The 26,028-nt window shown below is 48.8% G+C and overlaps 1 protein-coding gene and 1 long non-coding RNA gene across 3 annotated transcripts; one reads left to right on the top strand and one right to left on the bottom strand.

Annotated features, from left to right (window-relative positions):
• Positions 1-9,676: 9,676 nt before the first annotated feature.
• Positions 9,677-12,099, bottom strand: ID2 (inhibitor of DNA binding 2). Its single transcript, XM_036873981.1, has 3 exons — positions 11,614-12,099; positions 11,219-11,282; positions 9,677-10,442 (listed from the first exon to the last, which is right to left on the bottom strand). The coding sequence occupies exons 1-2, from the start codon at positions 11,959-11,961 to the stop codon at positions 11,226-11,228; spliced, it is 405 nt and encodes a 134-aa protein (XP_036729876.1). The 5' UTR covers positions 11,962-12,099; the 3' UTR covers positions 9,677-10,442; positions 11,219-11,225.
• Positions 12,100-18,682: 6,583 nt separating this feature from the next.
• LOC118906513 lies at positions 18,683-24,646 on the top strand. 2 transcript variants are annotated; one of them, XR_005022495.1, is made up of 4 exons: positions 18,683-18,801; positions 18,887-19,097; positions 23,728-23,952; positions 24,060-24,646. It is a non-coding gene; the product is annotated as an uncharacterized LOC118906513 (long non-coding RNA). The 2 variants fall into 2 exon arrangements; XR_005022496.1 differs by having other exon boundaries at positions 18,683-18,781.
• Positions 24,647-26,028: the final 1,382 nt, after the last annotated feature.

Here is a 26,028-nt window from a genome sequence, read left to right on the forward strand (position 1 = left end):
TCCCGGGGCTGGGGGGCGCCAGCACCAAGGGTCGAATGCTTGCAGCCCCATCTTCTCCCACGGGCTGCCCAGAAGCTCTGTGTTCCACGCAGCGCCTGTGAGGATTAGTCTGGGGCAAGAAACTGTCTTGGTTGAAAATATTTGAAATCAAGTAGATATTTTCCCTTAACATTGAAGCCTTCAACATACTTTTGGTGTGTAATTGCCTCCATTTCCCCCCCCCCCCAGAATGATTTTCTTCGTTGGGAAATGTCAGTTAAAATTTACACCCTTACTGTAGTGAAAAAGATGTAAAAAATAGAAATGGCTTTCTTTTCAGACATTGTCACTATCTCTCTCTTGCATATGGCTTCCAGTAAGAGTTGCTTTTTTTTTTTCTTTTTTTCCTCCTATTTCACTGATGGTTTGGCTATGGAATCTCAGAAAACTTGGGCTCTTGCCTATAACTAAGAATGTAAAGGCCTTACACAGAAAATGTTGAAGTGTATAAGAATCAATATATACTATTTTTAGATTGCATATCAACATAAGACTTAGAATTCAAGTCCCTTGTCTTTATCTAGATGCCTCACAAAAGCTACCCCCTTCCTGGGTATAAAGGTGTGGAAATGGCCCAAGGGCCACTTTCAATATTTCCAGAACTTTGGTCCTTTTATCTACTTCAACCGATCACTTGGACTTGAAGGGTGTCACTTTCAATGGTGAGATTGAAGAACACTATCAATTGTGTATAATATGTTTCCAGTAATTAAAATACACATGATAGCTGGGCAGGGGGAAGGAAGAACTGAATTTCATCCTTGGCTGTTATACCTTGCCATTCCATTTATCAATAGAATAATCATCTCAAGTCCAAAGTATTTAATAGTATGGTTTCCTATCTCTGTCTTTCTATCTATCTATCTATCTATCTAGTCTTTTAGATATGCCAAAATTATCCCTCCCATTGTAGAAGTGAAAATATTATTTACCTCACTTCAAGGTTCTGCTTATAGCCAGGTATTGAACCAGGTGGGAATAATATTTGGGAAAAGTAAATTTTTTCTTGAGTTCAAAAAACCAAGTTAATTGTGGTCTTGTTAATAAGTTTAAAATGTATTGGCTGCAACTAAAAAATACACATGTAGTCCATTGACATCTAGACATCTTATCAGCTGGAGGAAATGCCAGCATAGTTCCTAAATTGAAAGTTTTAGTGACACAGCAAGATAGACTGGAGGAGTCACACGGCCAAAATTATCACTGCCATTTCCACCAAATGTTTCCAAAGACCTTCTAAAATGGTGCCTGTGGTAGGAAGTTGGCCATTTCCTCCTTGTGGGACCTCTGGATTCCAGCTCCTGCTCAGACTGTGCGTCCTCTCCACTGTCAGCAGCAGCAAAGGAATCAGGACCCCCAGGCTGGCCCTGATCCTACCCCACCCCCCCAGCCAACATTCTTAATAAAAAGACCTTGCAGCCACCCTCCCAAGATGGCCCCAGGGACCCCGCCTTCTGCTGTTCACACCCACACCCTGCTGGTCCCCCCTCTTTGTACCCGGGTTGGTCTGTGTGACCGAAGGTGGTGGTCCGTCACTGCCGAGATTTGGTGAGTCAAGGCTGCAGCTTCTGTCTTGGACGTTCTCTCCATGCCTCGCCCTGGGGAAAGCCAGCTGCCCTGTTGTGAGCAGTCCTACGGAGAGGCCCCGGGGTCTCTGGCCAAAAGCCGGTGAGGAACAGAGGCAACCACACAAGGGAGTCTGGAAGCTGATTCTCCAGCGTTGTCAGCCTTGAGTCAAGAGTCTTGGTCCAGAGCCACTGAACAAAGCCACTCCTGATTCCCGACCCTCAGAAACCGTACAAGGTGAGAAACACTTGCTGTCTTAAGCTGCTAAGTTTTGGGGGGCTTACTTATGCAGCAATATAGGACCAATATATCACTAAAATTCTATTTTATTTATTTTTTGCCGTTTATTAATTTATTTTTAAATTTTTATTTCATATTGGAGTGTAGTTGATTAACAACGTTGTGTTAGTTTCAGGTGTACAGCAAAGTGATTCAGTTATACGTATACATGTATTTATTCTTTTTCAAATTCTTTTCCCATTTATGTTATTACAGAATATTGAGTCGAGTTCCCTGTGCTATACAGTAGGTCCTTGTTGGTTATCTATTTTACATATAGTAGTGTGTACGTGTGAATCTCAAACTCCCAATCTATCCCTCTCCCCCATCCTTCCCCCCGCAGTAACCATATGTTCATTCTCTAAGTCTATGAGTCTGTTTCTGTTTTGTTAATAAGTTCATTTGTATCATTTTTTAAGATTCCACATATAAGTGATATCATATGATATTTGTCTTTGTCTGGCTTACTTCACTTAGTATGATCATCTCTAGGTCTATCCATGTTGCTGAAAATGGCATTATTTCATTTTTTTCTATGGCTGAGTAATATTCTATTGTGTGTGTGTGTGTATATATATATATATATATATATATATATATATCTCACATCTTCTTTATCCCTTCATCTGTCGATGGACACTTAGGTTGCTTCCACGTCTTGGCTATTGTAAACAGCACTGCAGTGAACATCGGGGTGCGTGTACCCTTTCGAACCAAGAGCTGGTGAGCCATTGGAGTTTCTCCTCTGAGCAGTACAGGCTCCACATTGTACAGGGAGGTTGAGGGGTTGGGCCCAGTGGACCAGCCAGAGTCCAGGCAGGAACTTCCACAGAGAGAATACAATTGTCAACCCAGGGTCAAGTGTTAACTAGGTAACCGAAAAAGCAAAAAAAAGAACTCTAAGGAGGTAGCAGGGAGGTAGTGACTGCAGGAAGCATGTCCCTCCCTGGCTAAGGGCACGGGGAGGAAGGCTGGAATGGCTGGAATGGTTAAGACCCAGAAGCCTTGAGGAGGGGACGCTGCTCACCGGCGCAGGGGAGGGTCCCCGGGGTCCCAGGGAGGGGAGTGCTTGGAAATCTGCACACTGGACCCAGGGTATGCGTGCTGCAACTAAGAGTTCGCATGCCACAACTAAGGAGCCCACATGCCGCAACTAAGACCCAGCGCAACTAACTAACTAACTAAATAAAATTAAAAAAAAATAATGCCAAATCTATTAAGCTGGAGCATCTATTATTTCATACTTTTGCATTGTGATTTTGGGATAGATTCCTAGGAGTGGGATGGCAGGGTCAAAGTGTAAATGCATATATAATTTTGCTAGATATCATCCAATTCCTCTGCATAGGGGTTGTACCACTTTATTATCAACAATGTACAGGATGTGTCAACACAGTACGTGACCACTTTTGGACTTTTGTCCATCTGCTAGGTGAGAACTGATATCTCATGTCGTATCCATGTGCACTTATTATGAATGAAGCTGACTATCTTCGTATGTTTAAAGGCCACTCTATTACTTCATCTGTGAACTCTTTGTCTTGTGTTGTTGAACTTTTTCTTCTCAAGTTTTAGGACGGATATATGTGTGGCCTGCCAGCTTGACTAAAGGCTTGTCTACTATTTAGACATGTCTAATGTTCAAGTTCAAGTTGCTTGCTCACTCCCCTCCATTGCCACGACCCTCAGTAAAGTCTGTCCTGTGTTGGATCTTCTCATTCTATCCTCTGTGTCTCCGGCCTTGATTTCATATTTGTGATATCTTTATCTCTTTGTGCTACGTTCTGGGATATTTCCTCAGATCTATCTCCCACATAACATAAAATTTACCATCTTAACTACATTTAAGTGTATAGTTCAGTGGTACTAAGTACATTCATATTGTTGTGCAACCATCACCACCATCCATCTTCAGAACTCTTTTCATCTTGCAAAATGGAAACTTTATACCCATTAAACAATAACTCCCTCTTTTCCCCTCCCCCAAGCCCCTGGCACCCACCCTCCTTACTTTCTGTCTCTATGATTTTGATTACTCTAAGTACTGCATGTAAATGGAATGATACAGCATTTGTCTTTCTGTGACTGGCTTATTTCACTTAGCATGATGTCCTCAAGATTCACCCATGTTGTAGCATGTGTCAGAATTTCCTTCCTTCTTAAGGCTGAATAACATTCCTTTGTATGTATAGACCACATTTTGCCTTCTCTTCATCTGTTGATGGACACATGGGTTGCTTCCACATTTTAGCTATTGTAAATAATGCTGCTATGAATACAGGCATGCAATATCTCTTTGAGACCTTGCTTCAATTTTTTGGGGTGTATACCCAGAAGTGGAATTGCCGGAACGTACAGTAGTTCTATTGTTTAGTTTTGGAGGAGCTGCCATACTGTTTTTCACAGCAGCTGTATCATTTACATTCTCACCAACAGTGCATAAGAATTCCAACTTCTCTACATCTTCCCCAATACTTGCTCTTTTCGGGGGCAGGGGGTGGGTTTGGTGCATTTTTTTTTGATAGCAGCCATCCTAATGGATGTGAAATGATAGCTCACTGTGATTCTGATTTGAATTTCCCTAATGATTAGTGATATTGATCATCTTTTCAAGGTTTATTGGCTATTCATATATTTTCTTTGGACAAATGTCTATCCAAGTCCTTTGCCCATTTTTGAAGTGGGCTGTTTTTGCTATTGTTGTTGCTGTTGTTGAGTTTCAGGAGCCTTTTATATATTTTGGATATTAATCCCTTTTATATATTTTGGATATTAATCCCTTAGCAGATATATGACTTGCAAATATTTTCTCCCATTCCATAGGTTGCTTTTTCACTCCGTTGATAGCCTCCATTGATACACAAAGTTTTAAATTTTCATGAAGTCCAATTTGTCTATTTTTATTTTATTTTATTTTTGCCTGTGCCTTTGGTGTCATGTCCAAGAAATCATTGCTACATCCAGTTTTGTGAAGCTTATGCCATATGTTTTCTTCTAAGAGTTTTATAGTTTTAGCTCTTATGTTTATCGTCTTTAGTGCATTTTGAGTTAATTTTTGTATATGGTGTTAGGTAAGGGTCCAACTTCGTTCTTTTGCATATGGCTATCCAATTTCCCCAGCACCGTTTGTTGTAAAGCCTGTCCTTTCCCTATTGAATGGTCTTGGCATCCTTGTTGATCATTTGACCACATATGTGAGAGTTTATTTCTGGGTTCTCTAGCCTATGCCATTGATCATTATGCCTGTGCTCATGCCAATACCACACTGTTTTGATGACTGGAGCTTTATAGTGTTTTGAAATCAGGAACTGTAAGTTCTCCAACTTTGTTCTTCTTTCTCAAGATTGTTTTAGCTTAAGGGTCCCTTAAGATTCCATATGAATTTTAGGATGGATTTTTCTTTTTCTGCAAAAAAACACCATTGTGATTTGTCAGGGATTGCCTCAATCTGTAGATTGCTTTAGGTGGTATTGTCATTTTAACAATATTAAGTTCTCCAATTCATGAGCATGGGATATCTTTCCATTTTTTAATGTCTTCTTTATTTCTTCAGCAATATTTTGTACTTTTAATTGTACTAGTCTTTTGCCTCCTTGGTTATGTTAATTCCTAAGTATTTATTCTTTTTTGATGTTACTGTAAATGGAATTGTTTTCTTAATTTCCTTTTCAGATTGTTCATTGTTAGTGTATAGAAATGCTCCAGTGGTTTATCATCTGGGTTTTAACTTTTGCATTGTTTTCAATTTCAATAACTATATCTTGGGATTGTCTTATGTTTTCAATTAGTTCTTTGATTTCTTTAATCATTTTAGTCATTTTCATCCTTTATAGTTCTCTTGTTCCTAATCTTTCTCTTCATTCTATCTACTGATTCTTTCTCACATGGTAAATTGTTTTCCAGTGGTTTAAAAATTTTTTAAATTGTAAACTTACTTTCAGCAAGCCATTAAATATGAGAATTTTGTGCGGTCTGTATGGAGGGCTTTTCTCTCCAGAGAAGTTTTGTATTTGCTACTGCCAAACACCCCAGAAGCATCACCAGCCAGGATCCATTTTTATGTTAATTTATCAGCATTAGAATTTCTGAAACTAACTGGGTAGTATATATTTGAACCCCCATTCCCCATGAGGGCAGATCTACGGCTATGAATTTTCAAGGGCGATATTTCTTTCCCCGCCTGCGCTCAGGCTGACAGACAGACTTTCTTACCATCTTCCTGGGTTAGTGAGTAATATTTTTTTTTAGTCTATACCTTAGCTGAGATTGCAGGCCTTCAAGGGTTCTGCGTGGTGGTCTCGGTTGCAATGTCCTGCTTCACATGGTTCAAAACCTTGTTTTCCATTCCTGTTGGGCCCATGCCCCTAACTTGCTGAGCCTGGCACCCTCACCCAGGACGGCCACAGATGTGTGCACGCCCCTCACTCTGAATCAGCTCGCTCCACGTGTCCTCTGCAGGGTTCCCTGATGTTCTTGTGACCTCAGGATGGTACCCCTCAGAGTGCCTACATCAGTAGTTGGCACTGAACACAACACCTGCTGCTAAGCTTCTCAGCAGATCTTGCTGCCTCTGTCCCAAATTATCTTTATGATGAAATAGAAGGACATTCAAAGCCTTGTCAGAACCATCTCCAGAAGGACACTCAGAGCCTGGAGGCGCTTCTCCACCAGCAGAGAGCTACAGAAAGGGAAGGGTGGGCGGTGAGTCAGGCTATCTGACTATTTGGGTGGTCCTGGAGCTGTGTGCCCACACTGTGGAGAGCGAGCCTCATAAATAATGATCCTTGAATTTTTTTTAAAAAGCTCCACGGTACAGCTTTTTATTAACAAGAATGCTATTTCCTATTAAATTCAGAAGCCCCTTCTCCATTCCAGTAAAACACTGGGCTGAGTTGCTCTGTCCACGGACTGCTGTGTACCCTTGTTCACTCAGGTCACATCTCTGAGTCCAGTTTCTGTAGGATTGAGAGACCACATGTCTGCCCAGCTCTGAGGATTTATCCATGGCTTTGAGGACTAAAAGTAAATGCAATCTGACCCGCACATTTATTGTTTGAGGTCAGCGTGACCTTGATTCCAAAATTAGGTAAGAACTGCATAAGATACCACAGCTCAATTTCATTCTCAAAAATTCCAAGTAAAATGTTGCCTAACAGAACCCAACAGTGTCTCTAAAAAGTAATAATACATCATGTTCAGGTAGGACTTAGTGCAGAAATGTAAAGGTAGTTACCATCAGAAAAATTAGTGTCATACATTAGAGAAATTATATCAATAAATACAGTAAAACTATTTTACCAAATTCACCCCCAAATTATGATTTAAAATTCTCAAAATAAAAAACCCATAACAGTTGAAGGGTTCTTCCTAAAACTGATAAAGACTATATATTACAGCAAAATCCTAGAGCCAGGTCACACATAACAGACAGAGTTTGACCTGTTCTCATTAAGGTCTGGAATAAGACAAGGATGTCCACCCTCACTCACCCCTATTCCTTTAACATAACATAGGAGGTCCTGGCTAAGGTTATTAAGCAATTCAGAAACAATAAAATTAAATTAAACAGAAACTTGAGGAAAGAGATGGGAAAACGTTCCGGCTTTCCTTGGACTTCACATTTCTTTTTTCTCCACAATCTGGTTATAAGCTCTTTGAGGCCCGGGATCATGTCTGATACTTTTATTAAAATCCGGGACAGCACCTACTGCAGAGCTGGTGGTAGATACTAGTTTGCAAAAGGGGATCGTATCCAAGTTATGAAGTAGTAAACATGAAATAAGAGTCCCATGTGGAAACGACTGTACACATGCTAGAGAAGTAGGCTTTCATGACATCATCATTCATTTTCAAAAGCTTGTGTCTCCCCGGTGATTTCTCCCCTTACTCTCCCGCTGATTAACTCGGGTTCCAAGCCCCCAAGCCCCGGGCCCCAAAGACCCCGCTCGCGAACTGCCTTCCTCGCGCCGGCCAGCAGGTGGCGCTCGGCCTCCACCGGCCGGACCCCGAAGGGCCGCCCGGGCTCCGCCGCGAAAAGTCCCCTCCGAAGGGTGCCTCTTTCCCTTGACGCTGCTGCTACTCTAGGTCGTCGTCCAAAACTTGCAAACGGTCCCCCGCTCCCAGTGACAGTGCAGCTGTCGAAAGGCCCCGCCCCGGCCACACAGCTTCCCCCGCAAAGCCAGGGAGCCCGTGCACGAGACCCTCCGCCCGGGTCAGATCCCCTCGCCATCCGAGCCGACCCCACGAGGGTCACCGAGGCTGGGGGCGACCCGGGGCTGGCGTCTGCGCAGTCCCCCCGCCTCCCCGCCCAGAGGAAAGGACGGGGGTGGGCAGCGACCTGTCCTCCCTCCTCCCGCCCTTGCCCCACCCGGGTCCAGCCCCACGCAGGGTGGCCTGTCGTGCAGGGCGCCAGAGGGGCTGACGACAGGTCAGGCGACAGGCCTGAAGGGAGGCGTGGGTCGGGTGACCGGCTGCGCCCAGGTGCCACAGCCAGAGCCTGCTTCCCTGGGGGTATGATTATCAACAACAACGACGGCCCTGGTACTGTGCCAGGATCAAAGGACGGGCCCACCTGCGGACTAGGATGAGGTCCAGGACGGGGATGACGGGCAGGGCGCGGGTGGTGTCCAGAGCTGCCCTGGCCGGCTGCAGGGCCCCAGCCCAGGAGGAAGGAGGCTCCAGGGCCGGGACCGCTGCCGAGGATGCGGGAACGTGGCAGGGTTCGAGCTGAGATCCCCAGGCTGCCTCTCCCCCCATCCTCCACCCCTACCCCGCGCTCACCGCTCACTGGTGATGGATTCCGTGTCAGGGCCGGAAACACCGCAGCCGCCAGGTCAGACTCGGTGGCGCCACCCAGCACCTGCTCGGCTGGGCCTGAGAAAGTGGCCACAGGTGAGACACCTATCCTCGCCCGCCTGCCCTCCAGCTTCCTTCTCCAGTTCCGGTCCTCCCCGGACCGGGCTTCCAGAACCTCCCCCGCTCCCCTCACACCCCTGCGGGAGTGTCTTCCAATTTGAGAATATAAATATACGTACACATATGAATTTTAAACACGTATCTATACTAACTATATACTTCAAAGCCGGGTCCAAAGGTTGCCACGTGAGGGCTGCGGGGGAAACAGCCGGCTGATACTCCGCTCTCCGTCCTCGCCCGGGCAGTCCGGCGGCGCAGTCAAGGGTGAAGGGCGGTTTAATAGCCACCTGTCCTGGAACGTGGGCCCCGTCCTTCTCGGCACGGGGGCAGCACGCAGAGGCTGGCGCTCAGGGCCGGTTACAGCGGAATTCCCGGGGCAAAGGGTCATAAGGAGGAGAGAGGGGCACTGAGGGTTTTTTTTTGCCCTTCCTCTAAATCTTAAAATCATGTTCTGAATTGTATGGAGGCTTTTGTCTTCTGATTCACAGCAGTTTCATTTACTCCAGAAGTGTCTTGACATCTACAGACAGGTAGGCCTCCAGAGTCCACATTTATTTGAATGGTCTGAACTCTCAGGAGTTACCACCACAGCAATTCTTGGTTTGAAACCCAACCCCAAAGCATAGAACCAATTTTTCCTTGACGGACTAAGAGAAACTTCTGGGTTTATAGACTTCCCAGCCCCTGTCAGCTCTCCTAAAAAGCAGCAGCAGCCCTTTGCCCCTAAGCGAGAGCCCCGACCACACATCCGATAAGGCATTTCTCAGCACACAGGTTCCAACACTTAGGGGGTGATAGAAGGGATGAAGGAGGAGGGGTTAAATAAAATGGCACGATAGAGACAGAAAAAGAATCTTAAAAATCATTCAGATTCAGGTATTGACTTCAGACATGTTTATTATAATCTTATACAGTCTACATAAATTTGAACTTGTATTTATTTGGGTTCAGTTATATAACATAGCATAATAAAAATCAAAGCACTGGTCCTCTGAAATAAAGCAGGCAATCACCATTCAATAAACACACTTGATTTATTTTGTATAAAAGGGTTAAGTTTACAACTAAACTTTTATAAAAAGTTTAGCATGAATAAGTACATCATTACACTTTGTATGCAGAAATATACATTTCTGCCACTGTACAAGAAAACTCTAATTAAAGAGTTCACAAGGTTTCACTCAATATATATATAATTATATATAAATATATACACAGCATTCAGTAGGCTTGCGTCAAAAAGGTAATTTCTGACCGAAAGACTTCATTTAAGTAACTGAATACTGGATCCTCTGGGTCACGCTCCACCTTTGAAAAAAGGCAAAGTCTGCTTAAATTGGGCAATTCCTTGTGATTTTAACGTTGTCGCTCCCCATGGTGGGAATAGTATATAAAGAAAACCTTCCAACTGCAGAAAGGGCATTTAAAAGTCTTTTTCATAAATAACTAATACCACAGTCCATGTCAGAAAACACCCTGGGGAAGTTGATCATTCTTAGTTTTCCTTCCATTTTTAAAAAAAGGTCCCTTTGACTTGTCCTCCTTGGGAAAGGGTTGAAAAGTGAGTTCAGCGCCTTAAAAGAGCCTGTGGGGTTGTTGTTGTTATTGTGCAAAGGAGACAAAAAGTCAGCGCCTGCAAAAGACTGGGAGAGAAGGGGGTGTTAGGAGATTTCAACCTAAGGGCAGAGGCGGCAGACTGGTGCCAGGAGGAAGCCGCAGTCTGAACACTTAACCAAACACTCAAACATTGGGCAAACCCCGGCGTCCAGATGTAACACACACACTCGGCCTGGACAGCGCAAATTCAACATTAAAAATAGCAGAGACTCGGGGGAAAAGCTTCCCAACGCCATCTCCTATTTGGATCTCCAACGGCAGTGCTCACAGGCGCCAGTCTGCTTCTTGTAACAATTATTTGATTGAAAACAGCCCTTTCGTTAACAGATAGGGAAGTCGGAATCCCACATCACAGGGTCTGAGGCACAGGGCAGCAATGCTCGGGTTAGCTGAATCCCAGCGGGCCGCAGTTTTTGGGAAGGAGGATCCCTATGGAATTTGCGGCGATAAGATTAATTATATGGAGGTTAGTACCTCATAGTACCAGAGCGATAGCAGAAAACAGCCGGAGTATGTTACATGCCCACAGAAGCCAGTACACATTTGTCTCCACCACCTTCAGAGTAAGTTACTGGCATCACTTTTTTTTATTTTTTAAGGAAAATGTCGTGGGATTTTGAGTAACAGGAGCTAGAGGCCCCTTCATGTCTAGAGTACGTGTAAACAATGTACTACGTGTAATACAACGAAGTACACATTCATTTACCAAGCCAAAAATTTTACAGATACGCAAGCACACACGCGCGCGCGCGAACACACACTCCAAGCGCCAGTTCAACGCGAGGCACAAGCAAACACTCACCATTTATTCAGCCACAGAGCGCTTTGCTGTCATTTGACATTAACTCAGAAGGGAATTCAGAAGCCTGCGAGAAAGGAAATAAGAGGCACAACGTTAGACAATCTTAAGGAGAAACGGCCTTTTTTAAAACAGCTTTTTTTTAAACAGCAAGTTCCATTAAATACGTTAATGCTACATTCAGACTCAAAGACAGATGCATTAACAGGTCAGAACTTACCAGTAATTTCACGCACGACTCAATCTACACCATATTTGTAAATAATAATAATAAAGTTATTAGCTCATCTGTAAATCACCGACTACGGCCGGCCGTCTGGACAATGGCTCTGCCAGGGGCAGCCCAGGCATCGCTGGGGGTGCGCGGCAGCGAGCGGGGCATCGGGAGCAGGTCTTACCTGAAAGGACAGGATGCTGATGTCCGTGTTTAGGGTGGTGAGCGGCGTCCTGGACGCCTGGCTCTGCCCGGGCCGCTGGTGGTGCAGGCTGACAATAGTGGGGTGCGAGTCCAGGGCGATCTGCAGGTCCAAGATGTAGTCGATGACGTGCTGCAGGATTTCCATCTTGCTCACCTTCTTGTTCTGGGGGATGCTGGGCACCAGCTCCTTGAGCTTGGAGTAGCAGTCGTTCATGTTATACAGTAGACTCATCGGGTCGTCCACCGGGGTTTTGCTCCGGGAGATGCCCAGGCTGTGGTCCGAAAGGCTGTTTTTCCTAACGGACCTCACTGGACTGAAGGCTTTCATGCTGATCGCGGGGAATGAGAGACCGGGAGGAGGGAGCGGGCTGCCCCGGGGCTCAGTCCGCCGCCGCCGCCGCCGCCGCCGCCGCCGCCGCCGCGCCGCCTGCGTATCTACCTGCCCTCGGCACCGGGCTCGGCTCAGAATGAAGCTGAGAGCCCGGCCCGGCGGCTTTTATTAGGGCTCGCCGGGGCAACACGATCCGGCTTCCCTGCGTCCCCATTGGTGGAAGGCAGCGTGTCCATCAGGCCTGGAGGGCTCCCTCATTGGCGGGCGCAGGCGCGAGGCGAGCGCTCGGTCCTTCCGCGTTCGCAGCCAATCCCCGCGGGGTGGGCGGGGCGGGCGCGAGCCCAGCTCGGGTGGTAAATAGAGTACAGTAAGCGCCGGGCCGGAGGGGAGCGGAGGGGCGCGGAGGGGCGCGGAGGGGCGCGGAGGGGCGCGCAGGGGCGCGGAGGGGCGCACAGGGGGAGGGGGAGGACAGGGGAGGAGAGGAGCGGAGAAAAGGGAGAAGGCGGTCGCGGACAGGGTGGGGGAGGGGGAGACGGAGACCCCGGGAATCTAAATGTGCATCTTATTTCTACTCCCAATGGCTAGGCAGGACCCTCCCTTTAAGGTGTCCCCCGACGAAGCCTCTACACGTCGGAGCTTTCAGCATCCCTAAAATCACAGCGACACAGGCTAGGTCTGCACAGCAGAGGGAAAGTCACCACCGTTCCCTGCGCCTCACGGAATGTCATCAAGATAGAAAGCATTTCTGAAGAAAGTGAAAACGCAAATAAGTTTGCCATCGACAAGTGACTTCTGTAGCGTGAGTTCGGTCTCATAAGATAAGGAAAAGCTTTGTAAAAAACAAAACCAAAACCAAAAACACCCACGCGCGCATTCAGCGACAGGTTTAGTGTGGGATCGTGCAACCCGGAGCAACGCAGGAGGCATTATTGTAAACTCTGTAAAATGAGTACTTATCGGAAACCATGCTGATCGCTAAGGAGCTCTGAGAGGCAAGACTCTGGGTTCCTTTTCTGGAACTGGGAAGGCTATTATAATGATCCTAGTAATCGGAAATCATTAGGAAAACTTGTATACTGAAGCTGTATTTATATTCGCTGCCCTTGAGAGGCTGCCGATCTGTGTTCTGCAATGTAGGTGGCAAAGTAAGGTGATTAATTATGCACAAATCGTGATTTCTGGTGTCACATTCCAGCGCCTGCTGTATTTTTAAATTTTTGTATAGGTAGGTGGCCCCAGCCATTGGTCGCTATCTTCACACTATTTAAGAAAAAAAAAATCTGTCAGGTACCAGGTTGGGAATCTTTTCAGCACTAGGACTGGAGGCAGCTTCAGTTTGTGTCTCCCCCGCCCTTTTTTTTTCTAGACATATTTTAAGACCTCATTCCTGCGGTCTAAATAAAAAGTTTGCAGTTATTTACTCAAATCCTTTTCAGTAAATTCACACATAATTCTAGCTTAAGACTACAGTAAATGTGTGTTTTGAAAATCATATTTCTCTAGAATATGCTAGAAAATCTGAGAAAAGATTATATTGGTAAGTTTACTTTTTTGTCTCAATCTCCATCCATCTCTGCATTTAAGAAAGAGGAAGAGGGCAGAACTGCAGAAAAAGCAAAGCTTAATAAAGGGGACACAGTATTTTTTCCTTCAGTGAATGATTAATTCCTCGCCGGTGAGCCAGCTGGTCTGGTCTGGGACACCAATTGCAGCCATGTGCCTGCCCCACAGCTTCTCTTTAGGGAGGGAGAGTTGGTGGCGCTAGGGTGGATGTCACTTTCAGAAAATCCAGCCACTTCAGCTTGGAGCGTGGAGATGGTGGTTTCCTGACCAGCAGAGAAATCTGCTCAGGGCCTGGCCGGGCAAAGGCTGCCTGCGACTCTGTTCCTGACAGTATTCGATTAACAACCTCTTCTCTGATATTAAGTCTGGAAATGATTTCATACCCGAGTCCCCGACAGTTCGAGCCTTTTGATGTACTTTGTGTGCATGTGTTTCTGTCACATACGTGCCACAGTGGAACAGATTTTGTTTTGACACTATTTTGGTTCATGATGTTATACTTTGACTATTTTACAATAATAGCCAACGTAAACAAACATCTTTGGGATTCTCAAATTATTACTTGTGATTCTTGGACATTGCAGCTCTGAGATACTGACGCGTTCCTAGCTTTTTCCAAGGACACCGTATGTTAACATCCGTGCCAGCCTCATTATCCCTACAGTCAGGCTCTGGGCTGGTTCCTAATGAGCGTTGTGCAGGATTACTTTACACACTTGCAAAGCTGATTGAGGCACTGCCTTCTCCCATGATCATTTTTGTACCCTGATGCAGTAAAATGGCTAAATATGGTTAAAGTTTTCTGGTGTTTCTTTCTTTAGCGGCCATGTCAGAGTCCAGTCAGCCTGACTGTGTTGAATTCGATTCGATTGGCACGCTACCCAGTTCTACATTCATTTAAAGATAATTTTAAGGGGATTATGAGGCTGTATAAGTCAATGATTAAAAAAAAAAAGGCTTGAGTTACTAGTATGTCTGTCTCAGCAAGCCCAATACGAAATTACCTTTAAAATTATGCTTTCATCGGGAAAACGGTGTTGGAGCATTTTCGGGGTGGGTTACAAGGCATTGAAAAATCTGTCAATTGGTGTCTCAGTGGGTTTGCATTTGAGGACTCTTAAAAGCTGCAGAAAGGGCCCTGGATTTGCTGGATCCGTGGGTGGTGGGACGGTGTGAATGGCTTCCGGTGGGGGGGTGGAGATGCAATTTCCCCCCCTACACACACACCCACTTAAAGCCACACGCCTGCCCTGAAAGTTGCCCTAATCTGGTTCCAGGGCTCACTCCCTCGGTCTCCACCCCGGCCTCGGCCGCTGGCTCCCAGCGCGTCCAGCCCCTCTCTGCGATCAGAAGCAGCTCCGGGCCGGGCGCACCGGGCCGGCTGGGCCGCCTTTGCAATCCCCGCGTGATGCAGCTGGGGGCGGGAGGAGCCTGCGGGGGGCCGCGGGGGGCGGTCTCAAGGTCCTCCCTGCACATCTGGCACAATTGGGAGCGCTCGCCTTTCTTTCCCCCGGTTTTGTTCTCACAGCTGTGTCCATTCCGCCCGTGACCCCCCGAGTGATCCCTGACAGGTGATGAATTGGCAGCGGCGGCGGCGGCGGCAGCGCGAGGGCCAGGCCGCGGCGGGGCCGGAGCCGGAGCCCCGGAGCAGACTCTCTGGCGCCAGGCGCGTGACGCCGCCCATTCACGCCGCCCTGCAGCCTTGTCCTCGCGGCGCCGCTCAGGCGGCTGCCATGGCAACCGCGCCGTCACTCAGCGCGCGCGCCCAGCTGATCAATGCCTGCGAGGCCCGGCCGTCCCAGGCTCGCCCCGGCCGGGCCGCCCGGCCCGCGAGCACCTGCAGCCGCTGCACGTCTTAAGTTTCGAGCGATTTGGGGGAAGGAAGGACGACCGAGAAGAAAAGAAAAGGGGGGTTGGGGAGAGAAGAAAAAAAAAGCCGGGAGAGGGAGAAGAAAGAAATCTTCCTTGTGCAGAAGGAGGCGTAATGTGGCTTAGAGGTTGCCAAAGCAAAAAAAGGGTTTGCTTTATTTTATTTGTTTTTGCAACCGAGGCGTTCAGGGTGGGGCTGGCGCGAGGGTTAGGGCGGCTGGGGAGAAGGTGACTGTCTTAGTGGATGTCGAGATTTATTTGTTCCTTTGGATCCTCGCGGGAATGACTTTGATGCTGGACTACCCAAAATACCTTTGAAGGACCCCTCAGCCCCGCACCCCTACTGTCCCCTGCCTTCCTCCTCGGAACCCTTGGAGGTTGCGCCAAAAACCCTCAGATTTTTCCAGAACGGCCCCCCACCCCGCCCCCCGGGAGGCGGGAGGATGTGCAGCCTGGTCCCGCGGCTCCCAGCCTCTGAGCGCAGCGGACCCGCGTCTGCGTCCTCATTACCACTACAAAGACGGGCAGGCTTAGCCCCTTCCCAGTGCTGCGTTTTCAACTGAGAACATCAAGAGGCCAGAAAGTTCCAAGTCAGCCCGCGGACGCAGACGCCTCCTCGGTCCCGGCTTTATCTCTAGGGAAAGTTCCATTTTAAGAACCAGATGCCAACATTCTCGGACAGTTTATGGCATCCGGATCCCTCAAGGGTGCGCATCTGCAGTTTAGAGTGTTAGCAGCAATTATTTATCGTCTGTCCCGGAGAGGAGTTCCTGAACATGAATGTCCTCTGCTGGCCCCGAAACCGCGGGGGTGGGCCAGTGCTGTTCCCGATCCTGTTATCTGGTTTAGCGGAGTTTGTTGTGGTTTTCGAGGAAACAGCATCTGGATTACATAAGGATTCAAGTTTTTGCTTTACTTGTTTATTTAATACCTTGGCAAGAAGAAGCCCTTACCCTGAAACCAGATAACCGAATTTGGGTTTAAAACAGCCTTAGATGAGGGGCAACGAGAGGGGAAGAAAATGAGCAAAACCACAAAAAGCAAACAAGGGGATGTTTATTTTTCTCCCTTTGGGTAGTTTGGAAGACCTGCCTAACCTCTTCTCGTTCTTGTCGCACACAGCTAATAAATTGCACTAACAAAGCGCTTCAGCTACTACAATGGCTTAGCGGTCATTCCTCCCCCGCGCCGCCGCCATCCCCATCCCGGCCCTAATTCCTTCTAGGATTCGCGCGCGGTCCTGTTTGCCCAGAGATCTCAAGAGCACCAGGAAAAACGCCTTGCTAAAGCCGATTGCTTTCAACCGTCTGATCTCCTTCTAGGGAGATCACCTTTCAGCCCCGTTCAAAGAAAGCAAAGTTTGGAAAGTTTGGCGGAGGGGCCGATTTAACTACCAGCACGGCAAATATTTAGTTACAAATGCTGTGAAGTGCCCCGATTTGTGGGCGCGTTTGGCTTTCACAAAGGATTTTCCTGTGGCTTTTGTTCCGGTCACCAAATTAAAAAAGAAAATTAACTTGAGCGAGAGATAAGGTCTTGCAAAACAATCCCGGGCCGCCCGCGAGCTGGCGGGCGCGGGGCTGGCGTCGCCGAGTCTGCGCCGCCCCGGGGCGCACGTCGCGGGGTCCGGCCCCCGCGGGGAGCCCGGGTCACCGCGGGGACCCCGGGCCGCCGCCCACCGTGCTCGCCCCGCCTGGGACGCGGCGCCCGGGCCGCCGCGGCTGCCCACCGGCGTCCGTGGGAATCCGCAGCAGCCCTCTCGGGCCAGCGACAAGGGCGGGCTTGTCCGGAATCAGGCTGCATCTTAATATTATAAGGCGGCACCAAAAGTAAAACCCGAGGCCCGGCTTGCGAGTCCCTAACAAAAAACACATTGTGCGCTTTTTTTTCCTTCTTTCCCCTTTTTGGCCGAAGCCACATTTGCGCGCCGGCCGCGATGCCGAGCGCCAAGTCCATGACTTCAGAGGGGAGGAACCCGCCCGCCCCGCACCGCGTGCGCGCCCGGCCCCGGCGGCCGCCTCGCCGCGCCCCGCCGCCCTGTCCCGCGGACAGGTCAGGGGCTCAGGCCGGGGCTGGGGCGCGCTCGGCGGACACGCGTCCTGCGCCCGCGGTGCTTCGGCCACTGCCCTTTCACGACCCGAGAGGCCGCCGATGGGGCACTGGTGGCACCCAGGAGGCGCCAGTACGGGTACTTCTGATCACTGGCCGCTCAAGCCGGCTGGTGGAGAGAATTTGTTTTTCAAGTAGTGGCACACCTCTCCACGCCCTCACCCTCACCATCCCCACGTCTTTGAGGCTTTCACTCCCAGAGTCTACCCTCCCACTTGCCTAAAAATGACAATTTACAATATCCCTTCTCCCCAGCTGGAAACAGCACAAGGGTTCTGCAAGCCCCTTGATACCTGTCACATGTCACTGCTACCCCTGTCTGCGGGAGGTGACAGGACCTAGGGCTGCATTTTCAGGGAGGTGAGTGCCGGGCACCCAGCCAGCAGGGGGGACCTGCTAGGGCTGGAGCAGTCCCTGGGCACCCGTCCTCAGCTCAGCCAGGATCATGCTGTCTTCCCGGCACCACTGATGCCAGGGCCCTCATATGTTTCAGTGCCGGGGCTGCCCATCAGCTGGACCCTGGAGGAAAGGCCGGTGGGATTAAGTGGTACATTTTATCTTAACCGTCTCTGCCTTTCCCGGAGTCTTTGTGAAGAGCATAGAGACCTCATATTTCAAAGAAAAAAGGGCAACGTGATGGCCCTCTTTAAAGAAGGGGAGGTTGGGACTTCCCTGGTGGCGCAGTGGTTAAGAATCTGCCTGCCAATGCAGGGGACACGGGTTCGAGCCCTGGTCTGGGAAGATCCCACATGCTGCGGAGCAACCAAGCTAGCTCAGCCAAGTAGCTCAACTACTGAGTCCGTGAGCCACAACTACTGAACCTGTATGCTGCAACTACTGAAGCCTGTGCGCCTAGAGCCCGTGCTCCGCAACAAGAGAAGCCACCGCGATAAGAAGCCCACACACCGCAACAAAGAGTAGCCCCTGCTCGCTGCAACTAGAGAAAGCCCGTGTGCAGCAACGAAGACCCAACGCAGCCAAAAATAAAAATAAATAAATTTTAAAAAATAAAAAGTAAAAAACACAGATGAAATTAAATTTAATGAAAAAATTTAGAAAAAGATAAAGAAGGGGAGGTTAATCATTCACATTGGGTAAGAATAATCATTTACAGGCCCATCTTAGCTCACTTGTTTTACTCTTCAACTTGACCCCATCAGTTAGGAAAGGCAGATGCTGTCCCCGTTTGACAGAGGAAGAAACTGAAGCACAGAAGAATAACAGATCCGTCTGTGAGCCCACACTCCCTAGAACAGTACCCTGTGATGATCCAGAGGTGTGTGACCTTGACCCCAGGTGAGATATTGATTACTTTTTTACCTGAAAATTTGTTCCAGTCTTGCCGGGAATTTATAAAACACTTTGTTCTCACCTTCCTCAGAAGTTAACACTGAGTGACTGAGCCTGATTCTTCATTAACAAAAGTTCAACTCAGACCTGAGGACTTTACACCTTAGTGTATGTAACAATCACCTTTACAAGCAGAGTCCTGCAGCCCATCTCTAGAAATTCTGATTAATTGGGTTTGGTGAGTAGCCCAGGAAACAGCCTGAGGAGACACTGATGCAGGTGGTGCAGGCACCACACTCCAGGTAAGCAACTGGCCTCTTAAATCAATCCTGCAGTTGGTGCGGTTTGCCTATGGGTGAGAACAAGCCATCTTGGACCTCTTGAGGACCCATACATTTGTTTTTAGAAAACCCAAGAGGACGAGGGGAGTTTATTATACTTACCCCCATTTTTATGTTCTCCCGTGTTCGTTCTTCCTTCCTGATGTTCCAGTATTCTTTCTTTTGTCATTTCCTTTCTTTTTCAAGGGCATCCTTTAGACATTCTTTAAGGGTAGGTCTGCTGATGACCAGTTGTCTTAGTTTTCCTACATCTGAGAAGGTCTTGTGATCCTCTTGATTCCTGGAGAACGTTTTTGCTGGATCTAGACTTCTGGGGTAGAGTTCTTTCAGCATTTGACATGTTGTGCCACTTCCTTCTGGCTTCCATGGTTTCTGATGAGCAATCTGCTGTTTTTCAAGTTGCTTTTTCCTCTGTAGATAAGGTGTTATTTCTCCTTGCTCTTTTTATGTTCGGTTTTCAGAAATTTGTCCATGATGTATCTTGGCATGACTTGCTTTCTTTTTCCAGTTTGAGGGTCTCTCAGCTTCTTGACTCTGTAGGTTTAAGTCTTTTGCCAAATTAGGAAATTTTTCAGCCATTATTTCTTCACATACTTTTTCAACCTCTCCCTCTTTCTCCTCTCCTGGGGCCCTGATGACAAGAATGTTAGATCTTTTTGCTATAGTCCCACAGGTCTATGAGGCCATGTCTGTTTTTTTTTTTTTTCTTTTGTCTACTCTCTCTCTCTGTTGTTCAAATTGGGTAATTTCTGTTTTTCTATCTTCAAGTTCAGTGATTCTTTTCTCTGTCCTCTCCATTTTGCTTTTGAACCCATCCAGTGCATTGTTTGCTTTGGCTATTGTATTTTTTAGTTCTAAAGTTTCCATTTGGTTCTTCTCTGTATCTTCCACGTCTTTACTGAGATTTTCAATTTTTTCCTTTTTTGGAGCATATTCATAATTGCTTCTTGAAAGACTTTGATGGCTGTTGTAAAACCCTTATTAGTTAATTCCAGCATCATGTCAACTCAGTGTTGGCACTTGTGGTCTTTTCTCATTCAAGTTGAGCTTTTCCCAGTTCTTGGTATGAAGAATGATTTTTGTTTGAACCCTAGACTTTTTGGGTGTTATGAGACTCTGGATCTTACTTACATCTTCTGTTAGAGCAGGTCTCTGCTGACACTACCCTGGCTGGCAGGGGAAGAGATGCTTCCTCCTGTACCTACACTCTGGGGGCTGAAGACCTCTTACCTCTGGAAGGGAGTGAACGCCCCAGTTTTTCATTCAGCCTGCTCTGAGACCACCCTGTGGGGAGTGGAAACAGTGCCAGGTTACTGCTGGGTGAGGGTGAAAGTCCAGGCTCACACGTGATCTCTGTTAACACTGTTGAGGGGGCTCATGGCTGACTAGCAGGGCAGCTTCCTCTGCTCCCCACCCCACCATCTGTAACACCACCCTATTGTAGAGGGAGGCTGAGATGGGGGTGCCTCATGACAGCAGGGTGAGGGTGGAAATGTAGGCTCTCCACTTGGCCTTTGCTGATGGGGGTGGAGTTGGTGCCCCAGTTGTATGTGTGGTGCTTGTTTAGAGTAGTATAGTTATTGTCTAGACATTTTCGGTCTTGCCAGGCTGCCTCGTTCCTGGTCCGTTGCTTGAGAGGGCAGGCTTTTCTTGTTTTCTTTCTTGTCCGTGTCCATTGGTGTTTCTGGGTGCCTGCTTCCCCAGCAGGATGGTCCAGGATATAAGAGCACGTGGTCCAGGATAAGCACGTGGTCCAGGATATAAGAGCACGTGGTCCAGGATAAGCACGTGGTCCAGGATATAAGAGGCACAAAGAAGACCCAGGGAAAACACCGCCATGTCCTTCCTTGGGCCCCACAGTCACCAGCCGGTCTGCCTTCTCTCCACCTCTCAGGGTCTGCTGATGACTGTTTTCTGTCTGGTGTCTAGAGTTTTTAGCTCTCCTTGGTGGGAGGAACAGGGAGAAGTACATCTACTCCATCTTATCTGGAACTAGAAGTTCCTATATGTTGATCATTAAAAAAAATAGGAAACATGGAGGAGTGGTATCTGTTTAAAGAAAACGATTCACATTTCTTTATTGTTTGCATTTGCAAAGTACTTTGCCGTGTACCGTATTTCATCAAGTCATGGATTTTAAAAATACAATTTACCTGTTGTTTTATCAGGCCCAGCCTGGCCCTGACAGCAGGTGTGTAGAGGCATCATTAAGCCTGATGGCTGTAGAATCCCTGGCCTAGACGAGTATTGTCCTCACCCTTGGCTGCGGGGGTTGCTTGGAATTCTTTTAGACTGAGTCTAATTCATTCCACTAGCACCGTTTGGGTCCTGGCTAGCTAGGGGAGCTGGAGGGGTCGTTCCCCTTCCCGCGGCAGGGGTCTTACTCGTGTGGCTAGTGCTACTGCCTGCTCCTCCTCTGTCATTACTCCTGGGCGGGTCCAGCTCCGTGGGCGTGTCACCTGGACACCTAGCTCAGAGGGGCCCCATGCTTGCGGTTTGATGCTCTGCAGGTGTTATCCTGAGATTCTTTTTTTAAGAAATTAATTAATTAATTTTTGGCTACGTTGTGTTGTCGTTGCTGTGTGCGGGCTTTCTCTAGTTGCGGCGAGCGGGGGCTACTCTTTGTTGCGGTGCGTGGGCTTCTCATTGCAGTGGCTTCTCTTGTTGCGGAGCACAGGCTGTAGGCACGCGGGCTTCCATAACTGTGGCATGCGGGCTCAGTAGTTGTGGCTTGGGGGCTCTAGAGCACAGCCTCAGCAGTTGTGATGCATGGGCTTAGTTGCTCCGTGGCATGTGGGATCTTCCCAGACCAGGGCTCGAACCTGTGTCCCCTGCATTGGCAGGTGGATTCTTAACCACTGCACCACCAGGGAAGTCCCTGAGATTCTTAATAATTTTAATCTTTCGGTTGTGTTTTGTAAGTGACATCTGTTGGGACAGTGGATCATGTACTGGAAGCTGGCAGCCTGGACCATATGTAGTCCCACCTCCATGCTTCCCTGGGTTCTTCCACCTGCTCCCTGCCCCTGGCTGGTCCACCACTGCTCTTCTGTCCCCCATGAGGGCCTAGGACGGGGGGCAGGAAAGGTCAGAGTGGGTGAGCGCACCCCGCATGCTGAGTTGAAGGCCAGGGCTCTGGGCACCTGTGTCTTTATTTGCCTAAGTATCCTTGTGACCAAGAGGGTATGCCTTTAAATCACAAATTAAAAACACCATGACATGGGCTTCCCTGGTGGCGCAGTGGTTGAGAATCTGCCTGCCAATGCAGGGGACACAGGTTCGAGCCCTGGTCTGGGAAGATCCCACATGCCACGGAGCAACTAGGCCCGTGAGCCACAACTACTGAGCCTGCGCGTCTGGAGCCTGTGCTCCGTAACAGGAGAGGCCGCGATAGTGAGAGGCCCGCGCACCGCGATGAAGAGTGGCCCCCGCTTGCCCCAACTAGAGAAAGCCCTCGCACAGAAACGAAGACCCAACACAGCCATAAATAAATAAATAAATTAAAAAAACAAAACAAAACAGATAGCTGTTGCATGTTGGAAAGATCTTTAATATAAATAAACACAGATTTTGTATGTGGTATTTAAAAAACAAACAAACAAACACCATGACAGGTAGAGAGAGACTGTGGAAGAAAGGAAGAATCCTTTTTTCTGCTTTTTGAATGGGGGGCCTGCATTTTCACTTCACAGTGGGCCCTGAAATTCATGTATCTTGCGCTTCACCTTGGCCCACAGGTCTCTGATAGCTTTTGAGGTCACTACTCTCAAAAGATGCCCCCTGATGAACCATGCTTCCCAGAATTCACGCTGCATGTCATCCTTCCCAGACTGGACCTGGGCAGGCCCCATGAACCCAACAGATTGCAGTGGACGTGGTGCTGTGTGATTTCCCAGGTTAGGGTCAAAGAAGCCTTTTAGGTTCCATTTTGGTTTCTTGGCTTTTCTCTTACAATCACCATGGAAGAAATCCAGGCCTCTTGGATTCCACCATGCTGTGAGGAAGTCCAAGCTCACTGCGTGAAGAAGCCACACAGAAAGAGCTACGGGAGGGAGGGGCCAGCCCCAGCCCTCTAGCCATCCCCGTTAAGCACTTGACTGTGAGTTAAGGAGACAACTTGGAGGTCCAGCCTAGAAGGGCCTTAAGGTGACCTCACTCCAACCACTAACTGACCACATTCACCTGAGAGCCTTTGAATCCAAGCAATAAGATTGTGAGAGAAGAAACTATGGTCTGGAGCCACTAAACTTTGATGTAGTGTGTTACACTGATGACTAAATGGCCACCAAAAGAGAAATTACAGATGGCGGGGGGATGATTGGTGAATCAGAGTTTCGAAGTATACTCTTACACGTGCGTTGCAGTTGTAATCACGGATAACTTACTTCAGCTTTTTTCTTCCTGAAAGTTTTACAACAACAAATGATTTATAGTGCACAAAATAAACGTTATCTCCACGTCCAACAAAAATGCCTTAATTTAAAAAAAAAATGCATGGTTTTATTTGACATCGTGGTGTCTCGTATATACTCAGGTACATAGTGTGGGTCTATTTTTAACCAATCAGAATCCCTACTGACTTTCCCCTAAGGTATAAAATTTATACCCATGTGTGGTGAACCCAAACCAAGCCGGAAGAATGGCCTGACTGGCTCCGAGCCCTGGAGAGGACGGGAAAGCTGAGCGGAGGAAGAAGTGGCCACCTGTGGACCCCTCAGCTTCCCTGGTGCGGCGGTAAGAGCGTCTGGTGCCTCTGGACGTTCCAGAAACCGCATCTTGGAAACATCTCCTCACTTCTCAGCATCAAGATTTTAAGGTGATTTTGGCATTTTTCTTTACATGTCATGATTTTGAGTGTGGAGCCATCAGGCTTCCTGGTTGGGGCAGGCTCTTTATCCATTGTCTTCCCGATTTGACTTCCAGGGACCCCTGGGACACCGTTTTCCCCGAGGAAGACCCTGCTGGGGCGAGGACTCGACGCTTGAGTACCGGGAAGCGGGCTGGGAGCCCCCAGGCTGTGGCTCTCGGCAGCTGCTAGAAAGCCGAGGTCCGTCTTCCCGCGACGCCGTTCCTGGTCCTGAGACGGGGGTCGGGAGAGTGCTGGAGCAGCTCCAGTTCCTGACGTCCTGCTCTGAAGTCCTGAGCCCCGCTTCCCCAGAGAGGAGGAAACCCAGAAGAGCAAAACGCTTACCAGAAAGTGTTTAGGTTCTGTGGCTGCTGCTGTCGTTGTGTTTGGAAGAGGGGCTGGCGGGGCGCAGAGAGGGCAAGAGCAGCTGCCGCCACCTACCGCGCCTGAGCCTGAGCCGGCGGCCTTGAGGGCAGCTGCGACCTCGCCCTTCATTTCCCTTTGCTCCGCGGGCATCTCTCCCCGGTCGCCGCTGCCCTCCGTGAGTCACCGTGAGCCCCGCTGGCTCCTGCGCCTGCATGAAGAGGCTCACATCTCATGGAGGGCTGGGACGGAGCATTTCAACTCTGACCCTTACTTCTCAGAGTGAGAGAGCCGGCCTCCGGTCCAGACCCACTGAGGCAGAACTTGCAGGGAACCAGAGCCACTGGTGACTCTGCACAGCAAGGCCTGCAGCCAGCGCCAGTGACAGCCCCCCGCCCCCCAACCCGGGGCTCTGCAAGGAGCCAGGAGCACAGGTGTGTGAGCTCTCCCGCTTTTGACTTTAAAATAGCATCTTTGCAGAGCAACTCCTAGCATGTGAATCACAGGGCGGACTTAACAGCACTGCCCTCTGACTCTCACGTTGACCAGCAGGGCAGGCACTGTGCTTCCCGTTTTGCAGAGGAAGCATGGAGTGCAGAGGTGAGCCGGGCTGCGGGGCGGGGTGTCAGGTGGGGTCAGGCCTGAATCTCAAGGCCCCCATCCAGTCTCTGTCCCACGGGGAGTGGGAGCGCCTGCGGACGGGGAGGGAGCGGGCGTGTGCGTGGGAAGCAGGCCTGGGATGTGCTGGGCACCGCGGTGCGGCCGTGAGTCCCACGTCACAGACGCGGGCCGGGACCGGGCTGGGGGTGGAGGTCCCCTGGCTGAGACCACAGAGCCTGGGAATTGAGGGGCTGGGACTCCCACCCTCCAGGCCCTCGTCCCCGCGTGGCGGGGGGCATCCCACAGCCCCCCTCACTCCAGCGCAAGCCTGGCACAAGCCCTTTCACGGCCTGGTCTCCCTAAACCCCCGCAAGACCCTCCGGGTCAGGCCACAGCGCTCTCCTGCCTCACCTGCCGGGAGACTGCCCTGTCACCCATCCTGTCAAAACAGCCAGGAGGCAGGAGCCAGAATCTGGACACTGGCCTGTCTGATGTCAAAGTCTCATCTCTGTCCTGAGTTACTTCCTAAGGCTTTCTAAAAGTGTATCAAATCCATTTAATTATCTTCCGGAGGAATGCTTGCTTTAAAAAAGGAAACATTGACAATGGGTATTTTACAAGAGTTCGAAACATAACATTTTGAAATAAAATATTCTGCACCATCCTCACCGTGCCTTAGGGTCCCCTTATGGGCTGATGATTGCCGATAGGAACAGAAGCCCGTGCCGCTGTGAGTGGGGTTTGACGGACTGATGCTGAGGATGGAACGTCCCTGAGTGCGGGCGGTCCTCGGTGCAGCATACCCGGTGGGGAGCGCCCGAGCCCTTGGAGTGAGCCTGCCTTGGGCCCCAGTACCGAGGCCATGGCCGGAAGTGTGTGATGCAGGGAAAGTGCAGAACAGACTGGGGTTGGAAGGGGAGATGTAAAAATCTAGGATTGGTGTCTTCCCCGGGAGGGATTGTAATTTGGAAGCCCAGTAAAGGGGGTTACTCCATTACATGCACGGCACACTGCATTTTCACGTGATTATGCCTGGAACAGGGAACATGTAGGAAGCTGTTTTCATAGTTTTCTTTATTAACG

Source organism: Balaenoptera musculus, chromosome 13 (genome assembly GCF_009873245.2).
Source record: "Balaenoptera musculus isolate JJ_BM4_2016_0621 chromosome 13, mBalMus1.pri.v3, whole genome shotgun sequence".
Classification (NCBI taxonomy): Eukaryota; Metazoa; Chordata; class Mammalia; order Artiodactyla; family Balaenopteridae; genus Balaenoptera; species Balaenoptera musculus.

Bases quoted from the DNA above. Each gene is read 5' to 3' on its own strand.
- ID2 (XM_036873981.1), bottom strand. From the start codon at position 11,961: ATGAAAGCCTTCAGTCCAGTGAGGTCCGTTAGGAAAAACAGCCTTTCG. The intron at 11,283-11,613 runs GTAAGACCTGCT...CCTTTCTCGCAG, and splicing joins TCAGCATCCTGTCCTTTCAG to GCTTCTGAATTCCCTTCTGA.